General features: G+C 37.7%; 1 protein-coding gene across 1 annotated transcript in view; it reads right to left on the minus strand.

The window, feature by feature from the left end:
• Nucleotides 1–11,134: 11,134 nt before the first annotated feature.
• The window catches only part of IFT57 (intraflagellar transport 57), a 60,588-nt gene continuing 50,187 nt past the window's right edge, over nucleotides 11,135–21,535 (minus strand). The window contains exons 7-11 of the mRNA XM_053564475.1: nucleotides 18,908–18,979; nucleotides 17,955–18,086; nucleotides 16,672–16,734; nucleotides 14,753–14,819; nucleotides 11,135–11,526 (exon numbers count right to left, since the gene is read on the minus strand). Of these exons, the coding sequence (XP_053420450.1) occupies nucleotides 11,348–11,526; nucleotides 14,753–14,819; nucleotides 16,672–16,734; nucleotides 17,955–18,086; nucleotides 18,908–18,979 (513 nt within the window). The 3' untranslated portion in view covers nucleotides 11,135–11,347. The remainder of the gene's footprint in view (nucleotides 11,527–14,752; nucleotides 14,820–16,671; nucleotides 16,735–17,954; nucleotides 18,087–18,907; nucleotides 18,980–21,535) is intronic.

Raw genomic sequence — 21,535 nt, forward strand, 5'->3', positions numbered from 1 at the left:
TATTTACTTACCAAAATATCCTTGAGATCTTTTCTTATTAATACATAAGGATCTTCTTCATCCTTTTTTTAAGAGCCGAGTTATATTCCATTGAGTGGATGTAACAAATGCTTTTAGCCAATCTCTAATTCATGGCTGCTTAGCTTGCCCCCAAGGGTTTTGTCATGATAAACACCACTGCAATGAATAATCTTGTGGGATCTTTGTATTTGTAGGGCAAAGTCTCCAGAAGTGTGGCTCCAGTTTTTAAGAAGTTGTGTCCTCCCACAAATGTCTCAGACAACAGTGATCAAATTCTTGCTCAGCTGGAGCACTGACCTACCCACTGTGACACTTCTTACGGTCTTTTCAGTGGTCACGGAGGTTGCTGATGCTGGGTATCTTGCTTTGCAAAAAAACGCAGAGAGATTTTGCAGAATGAGAAATAGTGAGAAGTGTTGGAAGCCATGAAATTGTCACAGAGATGCTCAAGATAATCCTGAAGGACCAGAGCAGAATCAGATCTAAAATCCCAATCTCTACAAGAGGACATAGCTCTTGAGTGGCCACCACTTCTAACTCTAAGCTGGCTATTTTCATCATGAGGTTTAGGTTTTAATTGCCATTGTAATATTACATATCTGTGATTTAATATTTTTCTAAGGACAGTCAAGCACCTAGGCCAATGCATAATGACTTCTTTGCCAATCTTTCTTCATCACAGCCTTTCATTTTCATCATAGCTTAGGGCTTTGATCTTATTTTGGGTCAGACTCTGACACTGGAGACATCAGGCTGAAATGGCAGCATCCCAATTGGTTTATCCCAATGTTTCTTATAGAGAAGGGTAACACCAAATCTGACATGACAGATGGTGCTACAGGCAAACAGTCTCCTAATCATGAACCCAGACACACAGGCTAGCCTTCTTTTCACTGCCTATTTCCATCTGAAATGGGAAGATAACGATACCTGCCCCTCAATGGTGAATATTAATGAGATATGCTTCAAAACGGATTTTGAACTCTTCAGGCCGGAGGTCCTTGATAAAAATTGGGTTATAGAATTAATGAGATAAAGGAGCACATTCAAACCATGACCGTTTTTCATTATAGACTACCCTGACAACTGTTTTAAGCCTCTAAGTCCAATACAATGCCCGGGAACTTTCCCTAGCGTGCAAATGTATCTTTAATACTCTGCTTTATCTTCTTATGAAGAAGACCCCAAAGACTGTGGGTAGTTTATTCATTCAGCAGATATACTTTAAATGTTCACCCAGTTCTAGTGCCAGCATCTGTCTCAGAAAGAACCCTGGGTGGCCAGCTGGGAGGTCTGTTTTTCTCCATCTCCACCTCAACCAGCTGAGATGCCTGGAGTGAGTCACCCCACCTGAGCCTCAGTTTTCTTTTCATTAAATCAGGGTAATGACTTCTGACGACATTGCTCTGCAGGTGAATGGGACATTTCAATGAGAAAGGATGCATAAGTTTGATCCATAGAATAAGGCCTGTGAAAGTTAATATCATTATTATTGTCCATGTGGGGTACTTTCTCAAGTTGCAAGGAAACTGAAATGTTGAGAAACAAGGCCAGCATACTCTAGGCCAGGGCTTCTCATCTTCACCTGAACTACAGATCAGTAACATGTCTGAATTTCCTACTGTGATATGCAGAATCATGGAGGCCTACCAATGTATAAAACACGTATAAAGAATAAGTAAAATGTGCATAGATGACAGAACATTCCAGGATATCAACACTTCAGTAACAGCAACAACAATAGAAATCTTTTTAGTCACTCACATTGAAATGGCCTAGGAGGGGAGTGATTTTCTGTCCCCCGGAAGAGTCAAGAATTGCCAAAGGGGCCCAACATTGCCCTCAGAGCTCTAATGACATATTCCTATCCCTGGGAATAGTCCCATGTGTGGCCTTTGGACAGCCTTCAGAGCCTGGCACAGAGTTTATTTCAGGACCTCTAGGGCAGGCATCCTCAAACTGCAGCCCGCGGGACACATGAAGCAGTGCTAAGTGTATTTGTTCCTGTTTTGTTTTTTACTTCAAAATAAGATATGTGCAGTGTGCACAGGAATTTGTTCATAGTTTTTTGTTTTAAACTATAGTCTGGCCCTCCAACGGTCTGAGAGACAGTGAATTGGTCCCCTGTTTAAAAAGTTTGAGGATGCCTACTCTAGGGACTCAATGAGTGGAGAACAATCTGGTGATCATTTTTTTTTTTTTTTTCTGAAAGTCAATAGCTAAACATGGGCTGGTGATGCCGGCAGTCATGGTGATGACCAGAGTCTAGCAGGCAGTGCAAATCTACCAGACTGCACTTAAATACCGCTGGACTAACCAGATACTGCAGAAAAGTAAAGCAAATGATGTAAGAATTCTTACAATCCAATGCCATTCCATGTAGGATGGTCTCATTTCAGGAAAGCAATAGGGAGCAGTGAGGACTGGGGTGTGATGAGGAGCATTAGGCTGCTTGATCTGATTGTCACAGGGGGAATTCAGGCTTTGCGTTGTGGCATCTTTTGGTTTCCACGAGGTCTGTCGTCTGTTTTTTCTTTTTTTTTTTAATATAAAATTCTCCTTTTTTGAATGTTGGTGTGTGTATATTCATACTCATATTTTTGCAACAATAGGTCATTATCTGACACAAACTAGCGTGGTCTCCTTGGGGACCTTTGGATCCTCCAGTGATACCAGGCCAGGAGGGAAAGATGTGATCCTAGCCTAGCACTGTGGTGACACTGACTGTCACGAGCTCCTGCTACCTCTGTGCTTTCTCGATGCACAGCCTGGCCTCTAGGGTAGAGGTAGAGAGGCTTCTAGGCAATATCTAAAAGTCTTTTACCATCATAGGGCCTGGAAATGGAGGATTGTTTGAGATTCCCCACTTGGTTTGTCAAATATCCTGGGTCTTCCTGGTGACAAGAGAGTTAGCCTGTATAATGGAACTATGCTTTTGGAAGCCACGTGTGCTGTGTTACAAGAAAGGTGGGTCTATGGCGTGGAACTAATGGTGGCCCTATAATCATAAACACCAGCTATTTCTAATAAGGGGGAAAGGTAACAGGCCACTGATTACTGTCTTCACACTTGTAAAATGCAGTGCTGCAGTCTGATAGCTAAGCAACAGAAGCCTTCTAAGGTGATTCTGGGGGACTGGTTGCTCCAAAATTGGAAGAAGAAGCAGTAACAAATGATTCATTGCCTACTTTCCACTGCCTGGAATCTCCTTGTTTCTTGCTAAGCAACAGGCAAGGAAGTGTCAGCCAGAGCTCAGACTACAGCTCTGAATCTGGAGAAGGCACTTCTGTTTTGTTGATTATTTTGATCTTCTCACCCATACAAAGATACAACCAAAGAACACTTTTCAATACACAGTGAAAGCTGACTTGGAAACCAAAGACCTGATTCTTTCCTTTTCTCTCACTGTTAAGCCTGTATATAGAAATCAACCCCACCCAAGCTTTATCAAACCTGACTCTGTGTTATGATAAGATCAAAGGATTACTAAACTAAGGCCTGGAACCTCAGGGAAGGGGGCAGCGGGCAGTGACGCTGGTGGGAATGAACACACCTTGAGCACCGTGTAGGAGCAGCTGCCTGTTATCCCATTCAATCTTCACAACTTCCCCATGAGGGAGGCTTCATTACCTCCACGTTATAGTAAAGGGAGTTTTCTTCTTGAAAGTTTGTTCCAATTACAAATAAAAACTAAAAATAAGTGGCATAGGTAGGAAATGAGGGACTATGGGGAAGAAGAGGACATTAGAAGCTACATTCTCCTCACTTGCCTTTAACTTATCAGATGAATCTGCCTTAGTTTCCTTCCTTTGACCAGTCCATAAGGATAAGAATTTCCAAACCTCGGCCCTTTTTTCAGTCTCTGTTTCTGAATGATCTTACCCACTCTGGGCTAGAGGTGCAGGCCTCAGGTTACCCACTCCCGTTGCCACCTTGATTCTCTCTTGACTTCCAGAACCAGGTCGGACCTGCCCCCTCCCAGGTAGCCACCCAAATCCACAGGCGAGTGGGGCTTGACAGCTCATGGGGAACTGGTGTGTGTTTGGCCTGTCACTCCAGGCTTTCCCGAATCCCAGTGGGATGAGGACCAGTAGCACCTGCTCTAACCAAGAGGTCAGGATGAGCACTGAAGGTGTTACTTCTGCATCAGCAGTACCCTTTCCTGAATGGTTTCTGAGAGCCACACAGAGTTTTCTGGTGCGTTAGAATTTTTTTGGCTCCCTCCTACAGAGGGGGATCCTACCCAGTATCCTTCTTACCTACTTGCTATTTCTTTACCAGGCCCAGTCCCTGAGAAGCTCTGACTCTCCTTCTTTATGGTCTGGCATCCCTGGCCAGCTGCTCCTGGATGGAACCTCTAGGACAGCCACTTCCTGGTTACGAAGTGAACTAAATCATGCTGTCCCTGGGTGGACTGGGCTTTTGTCCTGTGACCTTCTCCGAGGAAATAGCAGTGTGGTCCATTTTCTCACATTTTGTTTTCATTTCTGATCTGGTTACCCCACCGCCTCTCATTACAAGATATCCCACACCAGCTCTTGACTGATGGTATTTGTGGCTATTTGAGCATATCCACAGGGATATTTCCAACTTCTTCAAACTCAATGAGGTTCAAATCCAGGACGTTTTCCCTCCTGACCTTGAATTTGGATCTTTTTCTGTTTTCACTGTGTAGGAAGGGTCAGTGGCAGCAGACACCGAACAGTGCATTAGTCATCTACAGCTTCCGGAACATTTTTGCTGTTTTTACCATGATATATCTTTGGAAAGTCAACAGTGGCATCCTCTTTCTCCCCTGCCCTCATCTCTCTGCTCTTTTTGTGTTGGAAGAATTTCTACTTTCCCCACTAACTAGGTGACTCTGGTCAATTTTTTTCTTTAAGCTGTTGTGATGATTTAGTGCACATAACAAAGTTCCTCACAAAATAATAGCTGCTCCATAAAGGGTAATTATAATTTCAAAATAACACAATATCTGACTGAACTTAACTATCGTCCTCATAGCAAGCTTACTAAAAACGAAACCTCCCTTTACTATCTCATTTCATTTCCCAAATTGAAGATTTTATGGCGTGACAGGTTCACATTTCAATTCACTCTTGTGTGACCTTGGGCATGTTACTTAGCTTCTCTGGATCTCAGTTTTCTGTCTGGGAAATGGAAATAATATCTCCCTCAATTGCAAAATAAAATGTGAGTATATAAAGTGCTCAGCCACGGCCGAGCACACACGTCATCCATACCACCTCTGTGTCTTTGCTCATGTTGATTCCTCTTCCAGCTGCTGCTCCTCTGTTCCATTCTTAAAATTTCTAAAAGACCTGGTTTAACATACTTCCTCAAAAAGCCATGTTCCACTACACACAGCTCTGTTATTGTCTTCTGCCCATGAACTTTGCCCACTTTTCATGCTTAACCTCCTAGCCTGGCATCTGCAGCCCTTCCTGTTTTTCTTTTCCTCCCAGTCTTTCTCTAATACTTCCCTTCTACCAGCCGATCCCTCGAGCCCCTTCCACACCCCCAGGACTTTGTCTGTGTTTCTCTCTCTACTCAGAATTGCCTTTCCCATTTTCCTTTGCTATTGGAATCTCATTCATCCTTCAAGTACTAACTCCATTAAGTCTTCTCGTTTCCTCCCAGTTAGAATTACTTCTTTACTCTAACCTCAATAATATTGTGTTTACGTCTCCATTATGAAACTTAGCATTATAACATTTTAATTGAGTACACACAGATCTTTCCCATTTGACTATGAGTTCTTAGAAGGAAGGACTATGCCTTATTGATCTTTGTTTCCTTCCAAATGTAATAGCTATCCAGATATCTATTCAAATAGCTGTATTTGCATGACATAGATGTACTAATTAGCACTTGCCTAAACCAAGAGGCCAGAAATATGACTAGAAGTGGCACTGCTGGGGTAGCAGCATCCTCTATGATACTTGTGGGCTATTGAATGGTTTCCAAGGGCCAAATGACTATAGCTAAAGATTATCACAAGCAGTTGGGCATAGTAAGCCCTCTGGGAGGCCAGGGTGGGGGGATTGCCTGAGCTTAGGAATTTGAGACCATCCTGAGCAAGAGCCAGATCCCATCTCTACTAAAAATAGAAAAACTAGCTGGGTGTTATGCACCCATACTCCCAGCTACTTGGGAGGCTGAGGCAAGAGAATGGCTTGAGCCCTGGAGGTTGCTGTGAGCTGTGACGCTACAGCACTCTAGCCTGGGACAACAGAATGAGATTCTGTCTCAAAAAAAAAAAAAAATTATCACAATCACTATCCAAAATAAAATATCTAGTCATAATTACAGGAGGACGCTAACATTTAATGATTAACGAAGTCCAGGGAACATAAGGCAAGCAAATAGATCAATAAAACCAAGAAAAACCTAATAAACTCTGGCGAGGTTTTCAGACCCTGTGTATTATGCAGACTCCTTATTGAAATTTATGGTTGTAGAAAAGTGGCCAGTTTCATTTTCAGCATGGTCAGGTCAGGAACATTTCCTGTTATCAATAGGAAGCTGCTATACAATTAAATGGATCAATGATGCAGTGAGCTGAATTAGTTTTTTTATGGTCATATAATTGGACTAGTTGTGCATTCTACATTATTTCAGTTGTACAAACATGAGGTTTGAATCTATGTTGTAGGAAGATGCTCTGGCTGTTTTAGCCTATTGATCTGAGAAGCAGTAAAAGGAATTGGTAATAGGAAGGCAGTAAAGGAATATCAATAAAATTGTGCCGGGGATGCACATTTGACACACTGAGTGGCTTTATGTAGTAGACTTAATGATTTTTGAGAACAATTTACAAATCTGGTCTAATTCAATTAGTGCTGTAATAATCTACTTTAAAATATGGTAGAACATTTTGTTATATATTTATTGTATTTGCTTCTGGTCTGTGAAACAATTTAACACTTGTTATCAGTGGTATGTTGGTAACCTCTCTTTTGCTTTTTTTGTTTTTAAAGTCCTGATTTGTGGTATTTTCCTACTTCCACAGTGTAACGACAGTACTGCCACCATGGGCTGATTTTAAGATACCAGAGAGTTTAACAAATGGCTCTCAATGTTTCTGAATATCTAACAACCTGCTCTTTAGAGATGGCAAGAGCTGAGTGTAGCAGACCATTGCAAATTATTGTAAACAGTGAAGAGAGCCTGCTAAATATTGTAAATCATGAAATTTTAGGATTAAAAGCATTCAGAATATTCAAGTCCTATCCCTAACTTTGCAGAAGAAAAGATTAAACTGAGGATAAATGATATCCAAAAGTCATGCAGAATGTTACTGTGGTATATGTGTTGTGATGAAATACGTCTATATTCGGTTTATGACCCAGGTTGCTGGCCCAGAGCTCCTAAAACCCTTGTAATTTCCTGAATGATAGGTATGAGAGGAGCATCTGTTCTTATCATAATATCCCTTTCAGCCATACCTGAGCTTATGCCAGTGAAGTGTCTTTCAGAGGGAGGGGCTGGTTGCCAGAGTAAATAACCATGTGATTGAAGAGAATGAATTTCAGCCCCACCTCCACCCTCCAGGGAGAGGACCAGGGTTGGAGCTTGAGTACAATCATCAAGTGTCAATGATTTAATCAAGCCCGTGTGATGGAACCTCCATAGAAACCATAAATGAAGAGTTTCAGAGAGCTTCCAGGTTGATGAGCATGTGGGAGAGCTGCTCAGACAGTAACTTGCCTGAAGAGGGCAGGGAAGATACACACCCTTCTGGTAACTCACCCTGTGTTATTTTGTGTCTGGCTGTTCACTTGCATCCTTTATAATATGCTAGTAAACATAAGGGTTCCCTGGAGTTCTGAGCAGTTATAGCAAATTATCAAACCTGAAGGGGGTGTCAGGGAAATCTCCAATTTACAGACAGTTGTCCAGAACTCTAGGAGGCCCAGACTTGCGGTTGGTATCTGTAGTTGGGACAGTCTCATCAGGCTGGGCTCCTAACTTGTGGGGTGTGCACTAACTCTGGGTATTTAGTGTCAGAATTGAATCAAAGGACACCCAGTTCCAAGAGTTGGATAAGTGGTTGTTGGTGTGAAAAAACTCACCTGGTGTCCGAACTGTTGTGATATAAAAAATGGTTTTTCCTTTTACTAGCAAATTTACGATTACAAATAAGATGTCTGAGCTTCTGGTGGAGTCCATGCACAAGCCCTTATGTAGGGAGAATATGTGTGTGTGAGGGGAAGTCATTGGACATGAATGACAATATGGCTGTATAAATCTTGCTTTTGGATAGGGATGGAACAGGAGCTGTAGATAAGAAGTTCTCCAAACTACACTGGAAACCATTTAGGAATCCATGCAGTTTGTTACCATGCTTTGTAAATGGGCATGCCCTTTGACCCTTCAGGGGCTTTGGTTGTCTGATTTTTTGACAGCCTTTTACATTAACATGTCTCAAACTCCAGTATGTATGTAGTCATCAAGGGTACTTATTAAAAATCCCCAAGGTGGGGCTAAATTAAGATAACCCACAGGCCACACTTTAAGAACACTAGTTTAGATCTTCTTTAAAGACCTCTTGAGATCTAAAATGCTTTGTTTACTCATAGTCAGGGAAAATTTATCGATTTGTTGGCTCCCTATAGGAGTACTTAGATTATCTCTCTAAGCTTTTAAAAATTTCTAACCCTGCCGCCAGTCCTACCCAATGCTATAAAATAAGAATTGAGGAAAGTGGCTGAGAAATTTTCTATCAGGGACTTGAGCATACTCAGATTTTGATATCCTTGGGATGTGGCCTTCCTGGAATGAATCCCCCACTGCTGCTACTATGGAATGACTGTATAGATTTATAAAAAGTAACGAACTATATTTGCTGTGTGCAGATTCACAATGTACAGAAAATACTGAAGATGAAATTTGACATTTCTCAATTTTTTCTGAATACAAAAACTTTTGTTTTTATGTAAAACTCTTGAGAAATATTGACCTAGATAAATTAGTGGAATTATTAATAGAAAAATTGAGTCTCAAAAATTGTACTACTTGGTCAGTGAGTCAATAATTATAAAATTGTAAGTTTAAATTCTGTTCAATGGGCCACAGAATTTTTGGGGGGAGGTCACTCTACTTCAACGAGTTGATTAGCTATTTTTTTCTGGGAGAGGCTAATTTTTATACAAAGTATATTACCTTCAAGAAATATATTTTTAAACTTTACTATTTTGAAATAATTTCATATTTATAGAAAAGTTTAAGTACAACATATTTCAGTATATTCTCCCAGATTACCAAAATGTTAATAATTTGCCATGTTTTATCATTTTCTCTTTTTATACATGTAAAGACACATACAAACACATACACATTTTTTTCTCCTGAATTTGAGGGTAACTTGCTGACATGATGTACCTTTGGAACCAAATACTCTTATTGTTAAAAAACAAAAACATTCTCCTATGTAACTACAGCACAAATATAAAAATCAAGAAATTAACATTAATGCTACTTTCCAGTCTATAGACTGTATACAAATTTTCCTGGCTGTGTAAATAATATCCTTTATAACTACGTATATGTGCACATATATACAAACACACACACACACACACACACACATAGCATGTACATATATAGTTATATAAATTTCTGTTTTCCTGACCTAGTGTCCAATCTTGAATCCCTGTTGCAGCTATCTGTCATGTCTCTTTAGTCTCCATTACTCTGGAACAGTTCCTTAGTATTTGTTTTTCATGACCTTATCATTTTTGAAGAATATGGGCCACTTTGTACAAATCCCTCAATTTGGATTCATTGGATGTTTCATGATTAGATTCAGGTCATTCATTTTCAGCAGGAACCATGTAAGCGTGTGCCCTTTTCAGGAGGCATATGATGTCTGTTTCTCCCATTATTGATGATCCTACCTTTAATCACTTAAGTGGTATCTGCTGGGTTTTTCTACTATACAGTCTTACAGTTTTTTATTTGTGAATTATTTCATATACTTTGAGATTATATAAATAACTCATTTCTCATTAAACTTTCTAAACTTGCTAACAAAAATGCTATTTTTAGCATCCATTGATGATTCTTATCCAAATCAATTAGCACCATGATAGTTGCCTGGTGGTGATTTTCTAAATCCAGCATTGCTTTTGCATGAGCTATTATCCCATTGTAAGGAAGACCATCATCGTCTCCCTATTTATTCATTCTCTCATTTATATTTATATGGACTCATGGTTTCTTATTCTATGGGTTAGAATTCATTACTGTGATTCTCTTTGATATTCACATTGTCCTGGATTGGCTGACAAGACACCCCTAAATCAGGCTGTGTCCTTCAGCCATTTCCTCATCTTTCTTTGAGTACTTCCTTATTTCCTAACAAAGCAAGATAATTTAGACTCATCCTGCGATTTACATGCCCCAGTGCAGGTATTAGCCATTTTTCTCAAAAGACTTTTTTTAAAGTAGAAAATTTAGAAACCAAGATTTGAATGCTAGGTAATGCACACAGTTGTTGGGCTGTCACTGCTTCTAGGTTCTCTCACAGGATAGAACTAAGAAATATATGTATATGTGTGTATTTCTACATTTATAAATATTTCTATGTTTATATTAACCCATACATATTTTAAAAACCTCATGAGTTCATACTGATGCTTGAAATTCCAAGTTAATATCATAGGAAAAAACCTATAATTTTTCATTACTATCTCAACACTGTACAACATACAAAGGCTTATAGTCGTCAAATTCTTCATGCTATAGAACAGGAACTAGAAGAGACTCTGAAACTCTATAATGTCACTTATCCACATTCTAAAAGAATTTGCTGGACACTTTCTACGTACTGGGCACCTGGTTAGGAATATGGAAATGAAAAGGATTTTGTTCCTTAATATGATCAGATGAACATATTAAGGAGGCACCTATCCTTAGCTGCCTCTGAGCACAAAAGCCCTTGTGACCACTGTCGAGGCAGAGCCAAGTGAAGGCTTGTCAGCAGTCCATGTAGTGACAGCAGCAGCATTTATGGAAAGTATGGGTCATGTACATGGGCTAAGCACCAATAAGAAAAATGAGACACTAGGAAGGAGATTTGGCACAAGTAATAATTAATGAAACTTCTTTAAAAGTAAGAATTTTTAATTACTTTATTAAACATTATATTTAATGTGAAGGCTTTGACCATCATAATCACCATGATACAGTATGAGTGTATATATGTAAAAAATACCCATTGAACATGCTTTAAGGTATAGTTGTGTGTTTTGAAATCTCTGCAACATGAAATATAATTTGATATAAGAAAACCAAGTAATCAGAAGCATGAGAACAGTATGCTTTAATAAGAGCCTATGGCTGATTCTGGAATAACTGTCGCATGCATGTCCCTGGTCATGTTGGACTTCTCCTTCAGTTTTGACTGGAGTAACGTATGTTCCACAACACCAATTCTAATGTCCATCTGAACAGTTTCTTGCTTCAATTTTGTTAAGCTCTGTTTAATCTTCACCAAAGGAGCTGCAGAATGAAAACAACATGGAATCAAAATGTTCATTTGGATTATCAGTCTATTAGAGTATTATATGACATTTTCCTTACTTTGTCTTAAGCTAAAAATAGGCTAAAAACATAGCCAACTATTTACTGACATTCACACTGTTTGTCTCTACAAAAAAAAAAAAAAAAAATGCCACAGCCCAGAGTCTCACTTTATGGCCCTCGGTAGAGTGCCGTGGCCTCACACAGCTCACAGCAACCTCCAACTCCTGAGCTTAAGCGATTCTCTTGCCTCAGCCTCCCGAGTAGCTGGGACTACAGGCACCTGCCACAACGCCCGGCTATTGGGCTGTGGCATTTTAAACACCTGAGATTTTCAGGATGGAAAATGACATAGTATTTGAGGTACTGGGGCTAAACTTTCTTCCTTTTCTAGGGGAAGAGCTGCTAACTAGGTATTTAAAGATGTGTTCGAGAAGATTGTGGGCTAGGATATTTTTCTGTAGGAAAAGTGGATACAAAGGGGAAAGGGGGAAGAAAGAATTACCTTTGAGATATAGATAATAGGCCCATTTGAAACATATTGCAAAAATAGTCCCTTATACTCCCTTTTGCAAGCTCACTCATTATGTATCAAACTCCAGAAAATCTTTCGAGGGCATAGAAAAGCCTTAGGCAATCACCACTGGCTCATGTGAAAGTAACCAGCTCACAATGGAGGATGATTATGGAGGATTATTATTATTATTTTTTTATGGAGGATTATTAATTCTTCCCTATTTGACCCCTGCCCAGTAAGGTCTAGTGGGAGGGGAAAATAAACAGAGGTCACCACATCACTGCCTTAGTGTCATCTGGGCACATATTTAGTGCCCTTTCATACCAAAAATGGAAAAATGAAGCTAATTTGATGAAAACAGAATAAAATATTATTTTTTAAATTGGCATAGCAAAGTACATATTTAAATATTTCCTACTTTGATTTTTTTAAATCAAATCATATTGTTACATTGAAGTATTTGTGGGTACAATGTGCTGATTTTATATACATTTTGGAATGCTTACATCAAACTGGTTAATAAGGGGGGAGAATCAGAGGAAAAACTCTGGCAACATGAATAATCATTTCCCCCAAGAAATGACAAAGGAAACACAACTGAAGATCCCATTCATAAACAAATGGCTGAGATGTCAGAAATCAAGTTCAGAATTTGGATGGCAAATAAGAGTAATAGAATTGAAGTAAAGTTGGAATTAGAAATTCAAGGAGTAATTCAAAAGTTGTCTCAAGAATTCAATGAATTCAAAGACAAAAGCTTTTTAGTTTGATCAAGTCCCAGTAGTGTATTTTTGAAGCTGCTTCAATTGCCCGGGGGGTCCTCCTCATAAAATACTCGCCCAGACCAATTTCTTCAAGGGTTTTCCCTGCACTCTCCTCTAGTATTTTTATAGTTTCATGTCTTAGGTTTAAATCTTTAATCCAGTAAGTAAAGCAAGCAAACAGCCCTTGGAATGGGAGAAGATTATTTGCAGGTTATGTCTCTGACAAAGGTTTAATAACCAGAATCCACAAAGAACTCAAACACATTAGCAAGAAAAGAACAAGGGATCCCATTGCAGGCTGGGCAAGGGATTTGAAGAGAAACTTCTCTGAAGAAGACAGGTGCACAGCCTTCAGACATATGAAAAAATGCTCCTTATCTTTAATCATCAGAGAAATGCAAATCAAAACTACTTTGAGATTATCATCTAACTCCAGTGAGACTAGCCTATATCACAAAATCCCAAGACCAGAGATGTTGGTGTGGATGCGGAGAAAAGGGAACACTTTTGCACTGCTGGTAGGAATGCAAATTATTACATTCATTTTGGAAAGATATATGGAGAACACTTAGAGATCTAAAAATAGAACTGCCATTCAATCCTATAATTCTTCTACTGGGCATATATCCAGAAGACCAAAAATCACATCATAACAAAGATATTTGCACCAGAATGTTTATTGTAGCCCAATTCATAATTGCTAAGTCATGGAAAAAGCCCAAGTGCCCATTGATCCATGAATGGATTAATAAATTGTGGTATACGTACACCATGGAATATTATGCAGCCTTAAAGAAAGATGGAGACTTTACCTCTTTTATGTTTACATGGATGGAACTGGAAAATATTCTTCTTAGTGAAGTATCTCAAGAATGGAAAAAAAAGTACCCAATGTACTCACTCCTACTATGAAACTAATTTAGGGCTTTCACATGAAAACTATAACCCAATTACAACCTAAGAATAGGGGAAAGGGGGAAAGGGAGGGGAGGGAGGGGAGAGAGGGAGGAGGTGGGTAGAGGGAGGGGAACAGGCGGGATCACACCTGAGGTGCATCTTACAAGGATATATGTGAAACTTAGTACATGTACAATGTAAATGTCTTAGCACAATAACTAAAGAAACGCCAGGAAAGCTATGTCAACCAGTGTGTGTCAAACGGTTTATGAAGCTAGTGTATGATGCCCCATGATTATATCAATGTACACAGCTATGATTTAATAAAAAAAATAAAAACAAAATAAAAAAAAAAAAACAAAGACAAAATCACCAAAGATTTTGACACATTGAGGCATGGATTTGCAGCCCTCAAAGATCTAAAAAATACAGTAGAATCCCTCAGTAACAGAAAGGAGCAGGCAGAAGAAAGGATCTCTGACACTGAAGACAAAGCTTTTGAACGCTCCCAGATACTCAAAGAAGCAGAGAAGTGGAGTGCAAAAACAGATCATTCCCTGAGAGAGTTGTGGGACCACTCCAAAAAAGCAAACATTTGCCTTATGAGAATTCCTGAAGGTGAAGAGGATGTCCCTAAAGGCACAGATGTTCTACTCCAAGATATAATCAAGGAGAACTTCCCAAGCATGGCAAGAGATACTGAAATTCAGATAGCAGACAGTTTCAGAACTCCAGCGTGACTCAATCCTACTCTGATTTTGAATCAGAGCAATTTGAATTAAAAAAAAAAAAAACCTAAATTATAGTAAAAAAAATTTACATCTATTTCTTGCTGATTTCAAGGAAAACAGTATACTGATTATCACACATCATTTTTGTACCATGTATCTCTCTTCAAACAAGTAACAAATAATTCATTTTAAAAAGTAGAGTTCCTAGTTATTAGTCCTGTTTTATGTAAGTAGGTTTCTTGAAGAGCTGTTCTTCTCTTGCTGACTTTTTATCCTCAAAATGAGCATATACTCACCGCCATCAGTCATGCTGCTCCCCTTTTCTTCCATTTCTTGTTTTACCTTTTCTAATTCTTCCGTAACCTTTCATTAAGAATAAAGTTTTTATGAGCACTGAACTTTAATAAACTTTCAAAAATTTTCAGTGATATACTGAGAAATTTTAATTTAGATACATAGTATTAAACATACACAAAGGGGAATAAAAATATTGGGAATATTCTGGATATAATTCAAATAGCAAGATAAAATATGCAGATATATAAAGGTTTTCATCTTCTGATAATACTCCTAATGTTAAACTTTACCAAATACCTTTATATCATCTTTTTCAGGTTGTGATATACTAGAATGAAAACAATCAAAATTGTTTCAGACAGTAGGCACCCAAATTTTGCAATTATCTCACAGTGTCCACCATGCCACTCTCTAACACTTGGCTATTAATTAAAGTGGCATAAACATCCTAAAGAGATTTTTGGATTTCTAAAGGTTTTCTAGGTACTTTCTTAATATTATAGTTCTATAGGAGACAATGTCACCTTTTTTTCTATAGAACACTAAAAAAAAAAAAAAAAGTATATATCACATGGCTACATATAGTATTCTGGTGATAGACACACTAAAAGCCTGGACTTAAGCATTATAAAAGGTATCCATGTAATAAAAACATTTGTACCCCTTTAATATGTTGAAATAAACAAGGAAGAAACAAACAAAAAAGAGTATCTCCTCCCCCCACCAAAAAAAAAGTTCTGCTGCTTTATCCAAACCATGAACCTTTCCAAAGTCTTAGCGGCATGCTGTGTTGTCATATTGGTTCTTATCTGCGCTCTATGTTGATATTATACTACTGTAGCCTCAATTACTAGCAAAAAATCCCAACCAGCATTAATATAGATAAAAATTAGCATCTTTTAAAAAATGAAAATTTTTGTATGATCTAAGTAAATTATAATTATTGTAACTTAGTAGGCTTTATTTTTATCATACTGGTGAGTAAAACCTTCCTTGGGAATAAAATGTTCATCCAAGTAAAGCAAATTAATTTTTTTCAGGCACCTTAAATGTTACAACTGGGGATAACTATCTACTCCAGAAGAACTAAATGGTTCCCTGGACTCCCTTTAAGTGTTAATTTACCTAACATAAGTGAGCACTTTACTTCTACATACTGTTTTATTTGCCTAGAAGCACCACAGGATTAGAGACTAAATATTTCTAATGTTATATGTTTAGTATTTTAACATAACCATTTATTCCTCAAATAATCTCTATAAAAGAAACTTAGTTCTTTCCTGTCAAACAGTAGTTTGTGACAATTACAGTGGATTATGACCAAAGATCATCCTAGATTCAGGTCCCAAATTACTACTGACTTTGTTGTAGTAATTTTTCTTTGGTAAAAAATCAGAATATATATCAGGCCTTACCTTTCTTGCAAGATCATGCAAATAAATGCAACAATATGTGAAAATACTCTATAAATTCTCAAGAAGGGAGAGGCTATAAGCCATTCCCAATAGTGGACAGAGAAGTACCCAAGGTTACATTTAAGTTACCAACAAGAATCACTAACAATAAACCTTGTTTCTTACAGATGAACATTAAAATTTTTATAGATTCCCTAAGCCAGGGCTTAACTTACTATTCTCTATGTTAATTATAATTATTATGTAAAAAAAATTAAATAAGGTTATAAGTGTGCTACTGTTATAAACAGAATTTATTACGTTGAATTTAATAGAGCAACTTCAGGCATCTTAAGAAAACAAGGAATGTATGAATAAATAATTGATTCACTGATAAGATAATTAGGAAAAATTATTTAAGGCCATAGGAAGCAATTGAAATAATCAGTATTAGACCATGTGCCAGCTATCTAAGGGCTAGGCCCTGCTGATGGGAGCAGCACGAGGGGGGCGGGGGTGTGTACCTCAGACAGGAGTCTGGTCCTTTCAGTTACTCCTCCATTTCCCTGCTGATAGCGTTCCTTTGCCTGTGGGGGGAAAATATTTTGTACAGTGACAAATTTAAAACAAAAGCAGATTACTTAAATCTGACCTCTTTGTGCTTGTAATTTCTGCATATCATTTTAAGACAACCCCCTCCTTGTTTACGAATACATTTGTGAAAGTGACATTTAACTGCAGCTATTTTATGTCCCTGATAGGCACCATGTATTTAACTAAAGCACTATAAAATGATGAACTACCTTAACCTTCATAAACTGACTGTGTAACTCACATGGGCATGGTTCACAATAAAAACTGTCCTCGGTCATTCCTCAACAGTTTAGGGGATTGGCTCTTGGTCAATCTAATTTGCATGCTATGCAGAGAAAAGCAGTCTCAAAAAAAAAAAAATCAATTAAAGTACGGCATCAGGCTCAGCAATTAATAAGGATTAACAAGCAGGATGACAGTATAATCAACTGGAATACATTCTGGGAAACTAACAATTATTTAATATTAATGTTAGATAGATATGTGGTGGCTTTAATCAGAGAATTTTATAGTATTTTTAAAGTAAAAATATTCATGAATAAATCTGTATAAGAATGATAAATTTAACAAATAATATAATAAAAAGGAAAGATTACTTTTATTTGTCTTTGAGAACGTCTAAAAGCACAGAAGTATCTCAAATTTATTTCCACTCTTTTCTCCTTCTCACTTTGTCTGCTAGAAGAAAAAAAAATATGCCTTCAACTGAGGTTTGCACTTGTTCTTACTAGTCTCCCTTAACATCAAGAAATAGGGAGCATAAATCCCTAAGGAAAGCCTTTAGATCCCTACTGCTGGGACAAAGAACTGGTACTTTCAAAGCTAGTGGTTTTATTTTTAATGAAAAATTTGACTCATTTCATTAATTAAACCACTTGTCTCTGAAGAGTCTTGCTTTCATGTTCCAGAAGCAAAAAATCAGGTGTCCTGACACCCTGTTTCTATTCTCAGCTATGTTTCCCAGTAACATATACCTTCACTTACTTAAATCAAATGGAGAAGAGTATTTAAAGATTTCTAGGAGATAACAATTTCTATTACATGTAAAATAGAAATAAGTTTGCTTGGCTTGCTTGACTTTCTAAAGTGGGCAGAGAATCAATGTGTTGTTTATGAAAAGCATTTCATGATTCCCAAATGAAAAGCGTTGCATCAAGTTTAGGGTTTAGGATCATTAATTCGAATAAATCCATGAAAATCATTCTTAAATTACCTCACTCAGCTGGGCTTGAGCTGCACGATATTCCTGAACCAAGTGCTCCAGTTGATTGTTGATGTACTTTTCTCGGCTGCCAATCTTTTCCAAAGTCCTACTAATTTCATTATGGAGTCTGTCCAAAAATCCCTAGAAATTCCATGAGATGTTAGTAGATAAAAGAATTTGCAAAATAAATGACTCAAAAATAGTTAAGAAATGGGTTAAATCCCTCTTAATCCATTCCACAACATGATCAATCACATGTGAAAAAGAAGATAGTTTGAAATTTTCAAAAGCAAAAAAGGTCTGTGATGAGAAATATTTTTGTCACATTTTATAGAACATTAAAATAAAAAAGCACCTGGTAGCATTAGTTAATTCATTTGCCATTATGCATATCTAAAATTTATGTGATTGTAATTAGCTTTATATAAAGTTCACAAAGTATATAAGGGAAAAAAAAAACCATGACTTTCCTACAGCATATTTCAAAGATGACTGGAATATTCCACTTGGAAGCAGATCCCTAAACCGATAGCCCTAATCTGGGACCCAAAACTTCTCCCTGTTCCTCTGCTTCTTTGTGACATCCTCCAAAAGTCCCTATTTCTGGTAAGGCAGCAGGCCTGGGGAAGATGCTGATCTAGGCATTGCTGGCCTGGTGTCCTCTCATCCCTTGGGATTCAGAGAGGAAAAAAATAATGAAATGTTTCTCTCATTCATATGCATACATAATATACAGTATATATGTAATATATTTAATATATACATAGCCTTTATAGTAAAATAAGTTCATTTTCTTTAGTTGCTTTTAGTGTTAGAGCTGTTGAAATGTAATACGGTACATTCAATTAGTAAGTTCCTGAAAAGCAAGAATTGTGTCATTTTAAATTTCATGTTCTGCCATATTAATAGGTATTCTATAGATAAGTAAATATATACTGATTCATCTGAAGTAATTCACATACCTTGGTCTCCTTTAGAGCAGATTCAATTCCACTTTTGTGCTGGTGCATTTGGTCAACATGGATTCTCCAATCCTATAAGCATGAGAGAATATAGGAACAAAGTACAAAATATTACATTTCCTTCTGTCATCTACTTTATATGAAGTTGTGTCTTTTGTCTTAATTATTTTGGTTGCTGCACTATTTCAGGTGGGAGAGTTCTATGTATAGCTTGCAATCAGATCATACAGAAATACATGTAGAGCACTTTAGGATAAAAGGTTCTAAATAAATGTAAATTATTTTATGTGTTCACAGAGTTATGTCTGACAATTTGAATATAAACTATTCCTGCACTGCTGGTGGTTAATATTTATGACTACCCATCAAAATGAGAAAAAATTCTAATTACTAGAAAAGAAATACTTATTTAAGCAGTAACAATTATGTTTGCCAGAAGCAACTCTAAACTCAAATATCATATATCAAAGATTAGTTTGTCCCTTGGAAATTAAAATGGAGCCCTCATCTTATGAGTCTCTTTCTTAAAAAAGAAATCTATAATGATCACTGGAATTCATATCCAGTATTTTGAAATACTGTTTGTGACTATGGACCAAACTGAATTAGTATGCATATTGGAAATCTACACCAACATTTTAACTTTCTACAAATATATTCAAATATTTCAGTTTACATTCCCACAAAGTAATAACCTTGAAAGACTTCAGAAATAGCCATCATAAGAGAAAAATATGGAAAGTTAGAATACGTGATGGAACTAGGACAATTCTGAATTGCACACATCTGTTTGTGTACCCTCATGTTCCACTTTGTTATCTGCACTATTTAGTGAAAAGGAAAATATTTTGTGAATAGTCCCATTCTACCTATTTCTTAACTTTGAAATAGGCCGATGACTACAGAGTAAAAAAGTCTTTGGGTACTTAAAACATATCAATTATGAAATGATAATATACTAAAATTACAAAGAATTTCAAAGCATCTAGTCTTACCCTAGTCATTTTCACAGATAAGCAAACAGTGGCATGGGTGCATACCCAAGGGGCATACCCAAAGACACAGAGGAGGCACACCCAAGGCCACAGAGGAAGAGGTGTACCCACATCAGAAGCCAGATGTTTTAATTCCCACATAGCGCATATTGGCGGTTGAGAGTGAAGAAAAGGGGCAACCAGCTACTTGACACCAGTGAGGGTGCTAGAGCAGAAAACAAATTAATACTTTCCTTTAACCTTAAGCATTTTTCTGTCTCATGAGCAAAAAGTATCTGAGACTGGGAAAGCTGGAAAGAAACTTAGAGATCATTGCCTCATCCATTTAACAATCATCTAGTCCGTTTTCATTTTACGTAGAAGGGACTATTGTCCACTTGTGACTATAACTAGACAGACAAGGCAAGGAAACAGCCACTCTAACTCAGCTAGTCAAGAGTGAAATAGGCTGACCTCCTACAACTGGACCAACATGATTAAGCCTCAAAATGGAAACCTATGTTAGCCCAAGCCAGCATCTTAATGAAGGAAATGAACCTAACAAAAATCATAATATTATTAATTTTTTGAAAAGTACTCATCCTGTGTGGTTCCAATAAGAATTTCAAAGGGCTTAATAAATATCAGGCTCAAGTCTTTACATGTCTTCCCTGTCTTCCATCAGCTTCTGTTTCTCTCCATATACATGTATGTAGAAACACACACACACACACATACATATACACACATATACATTTTTACATATACAGTTTCTAATCTATTGTAATGGATGTGCTTAAAATCATTGTGCTATTTCTACCCAGCATTATTTAGAAGAATATTTTTGGCATGTATTGACATGCATAACATTTTCAGAGAAGCTACCATGCTGGGCTCATTGATGTGTGATTTTGATAACTTACACTGATGTACAATTCCAAGAAGAAGCTGGTATTTCTGTGGAACCTGGAAGTATGAGTAACTTTCCACAGGCTGGAAAGGTAGGGAGAAAAAGGGTATCCTAGGCTGAGGGAGTAACATGAACAAAGAAAGCATACAGAGAAGAAGTAGCTGGGCTGTGTAGAGTACAGAACACAAAGAGTTCTTGAGGGCAGGCTAGGGAGGATGGATCATAAGGAAATAACGCTGCAGAAGGAGGTTAAATTAGATCAAGGGCTTGGTCTATAATAACTAAGAAGCGTGGATTTTATCACATGGATTATGGGGAGTTAGCAGATATTTTTGGTTTCCGTTTTGAAGAAGTCTGTGCTTTGAGGAAGTTACAGAGTCAAAGACTGATTAAAAAGGAAAGCGACTAAAGACGGGTAGGAGTCCGGTTAGGAGGTGATAGAATGGTTCACATTACATATCTAGATGAGTAGGGTTTCAAATACAGCAGTGCTTGTAATAATGAAAGGGAAGGGATAAATTTGAGGGACACTGCAGAGGCAGAAGACTGACTAAGGAGAAGTATGAGTATAGGGTGCCTGAAATGGACGTGGGGAAGTGGAGAGAAGGTGTCTTTAAGGGTTCTGTCCTGAGGAACTGAGGAGATGTTAATACCACAGTGTAACAAGAACAGAACAGCTCTCAGAGATGTCAGAAATACTGAGGAATTTGGGGTTGGACTTACTAACTGTGGTAAGACACTGGA

This window comes from Nycticebus coucang, chromosome 16 (genome assembly GCF_027406575.1).
Source record: "Nycticebus coucang isolate mNycCou1 chromosome 16, mNycCou1.pri, whole genome shotgun sequence".
In the NCBI taxonomy this organism is placed as follows: domain Eukaryota; kingdom Metazoa; phylum Chordata; class Mammalia; order Primates; family Lorisidae; genus Nycticebus; species Nycticebus coucang.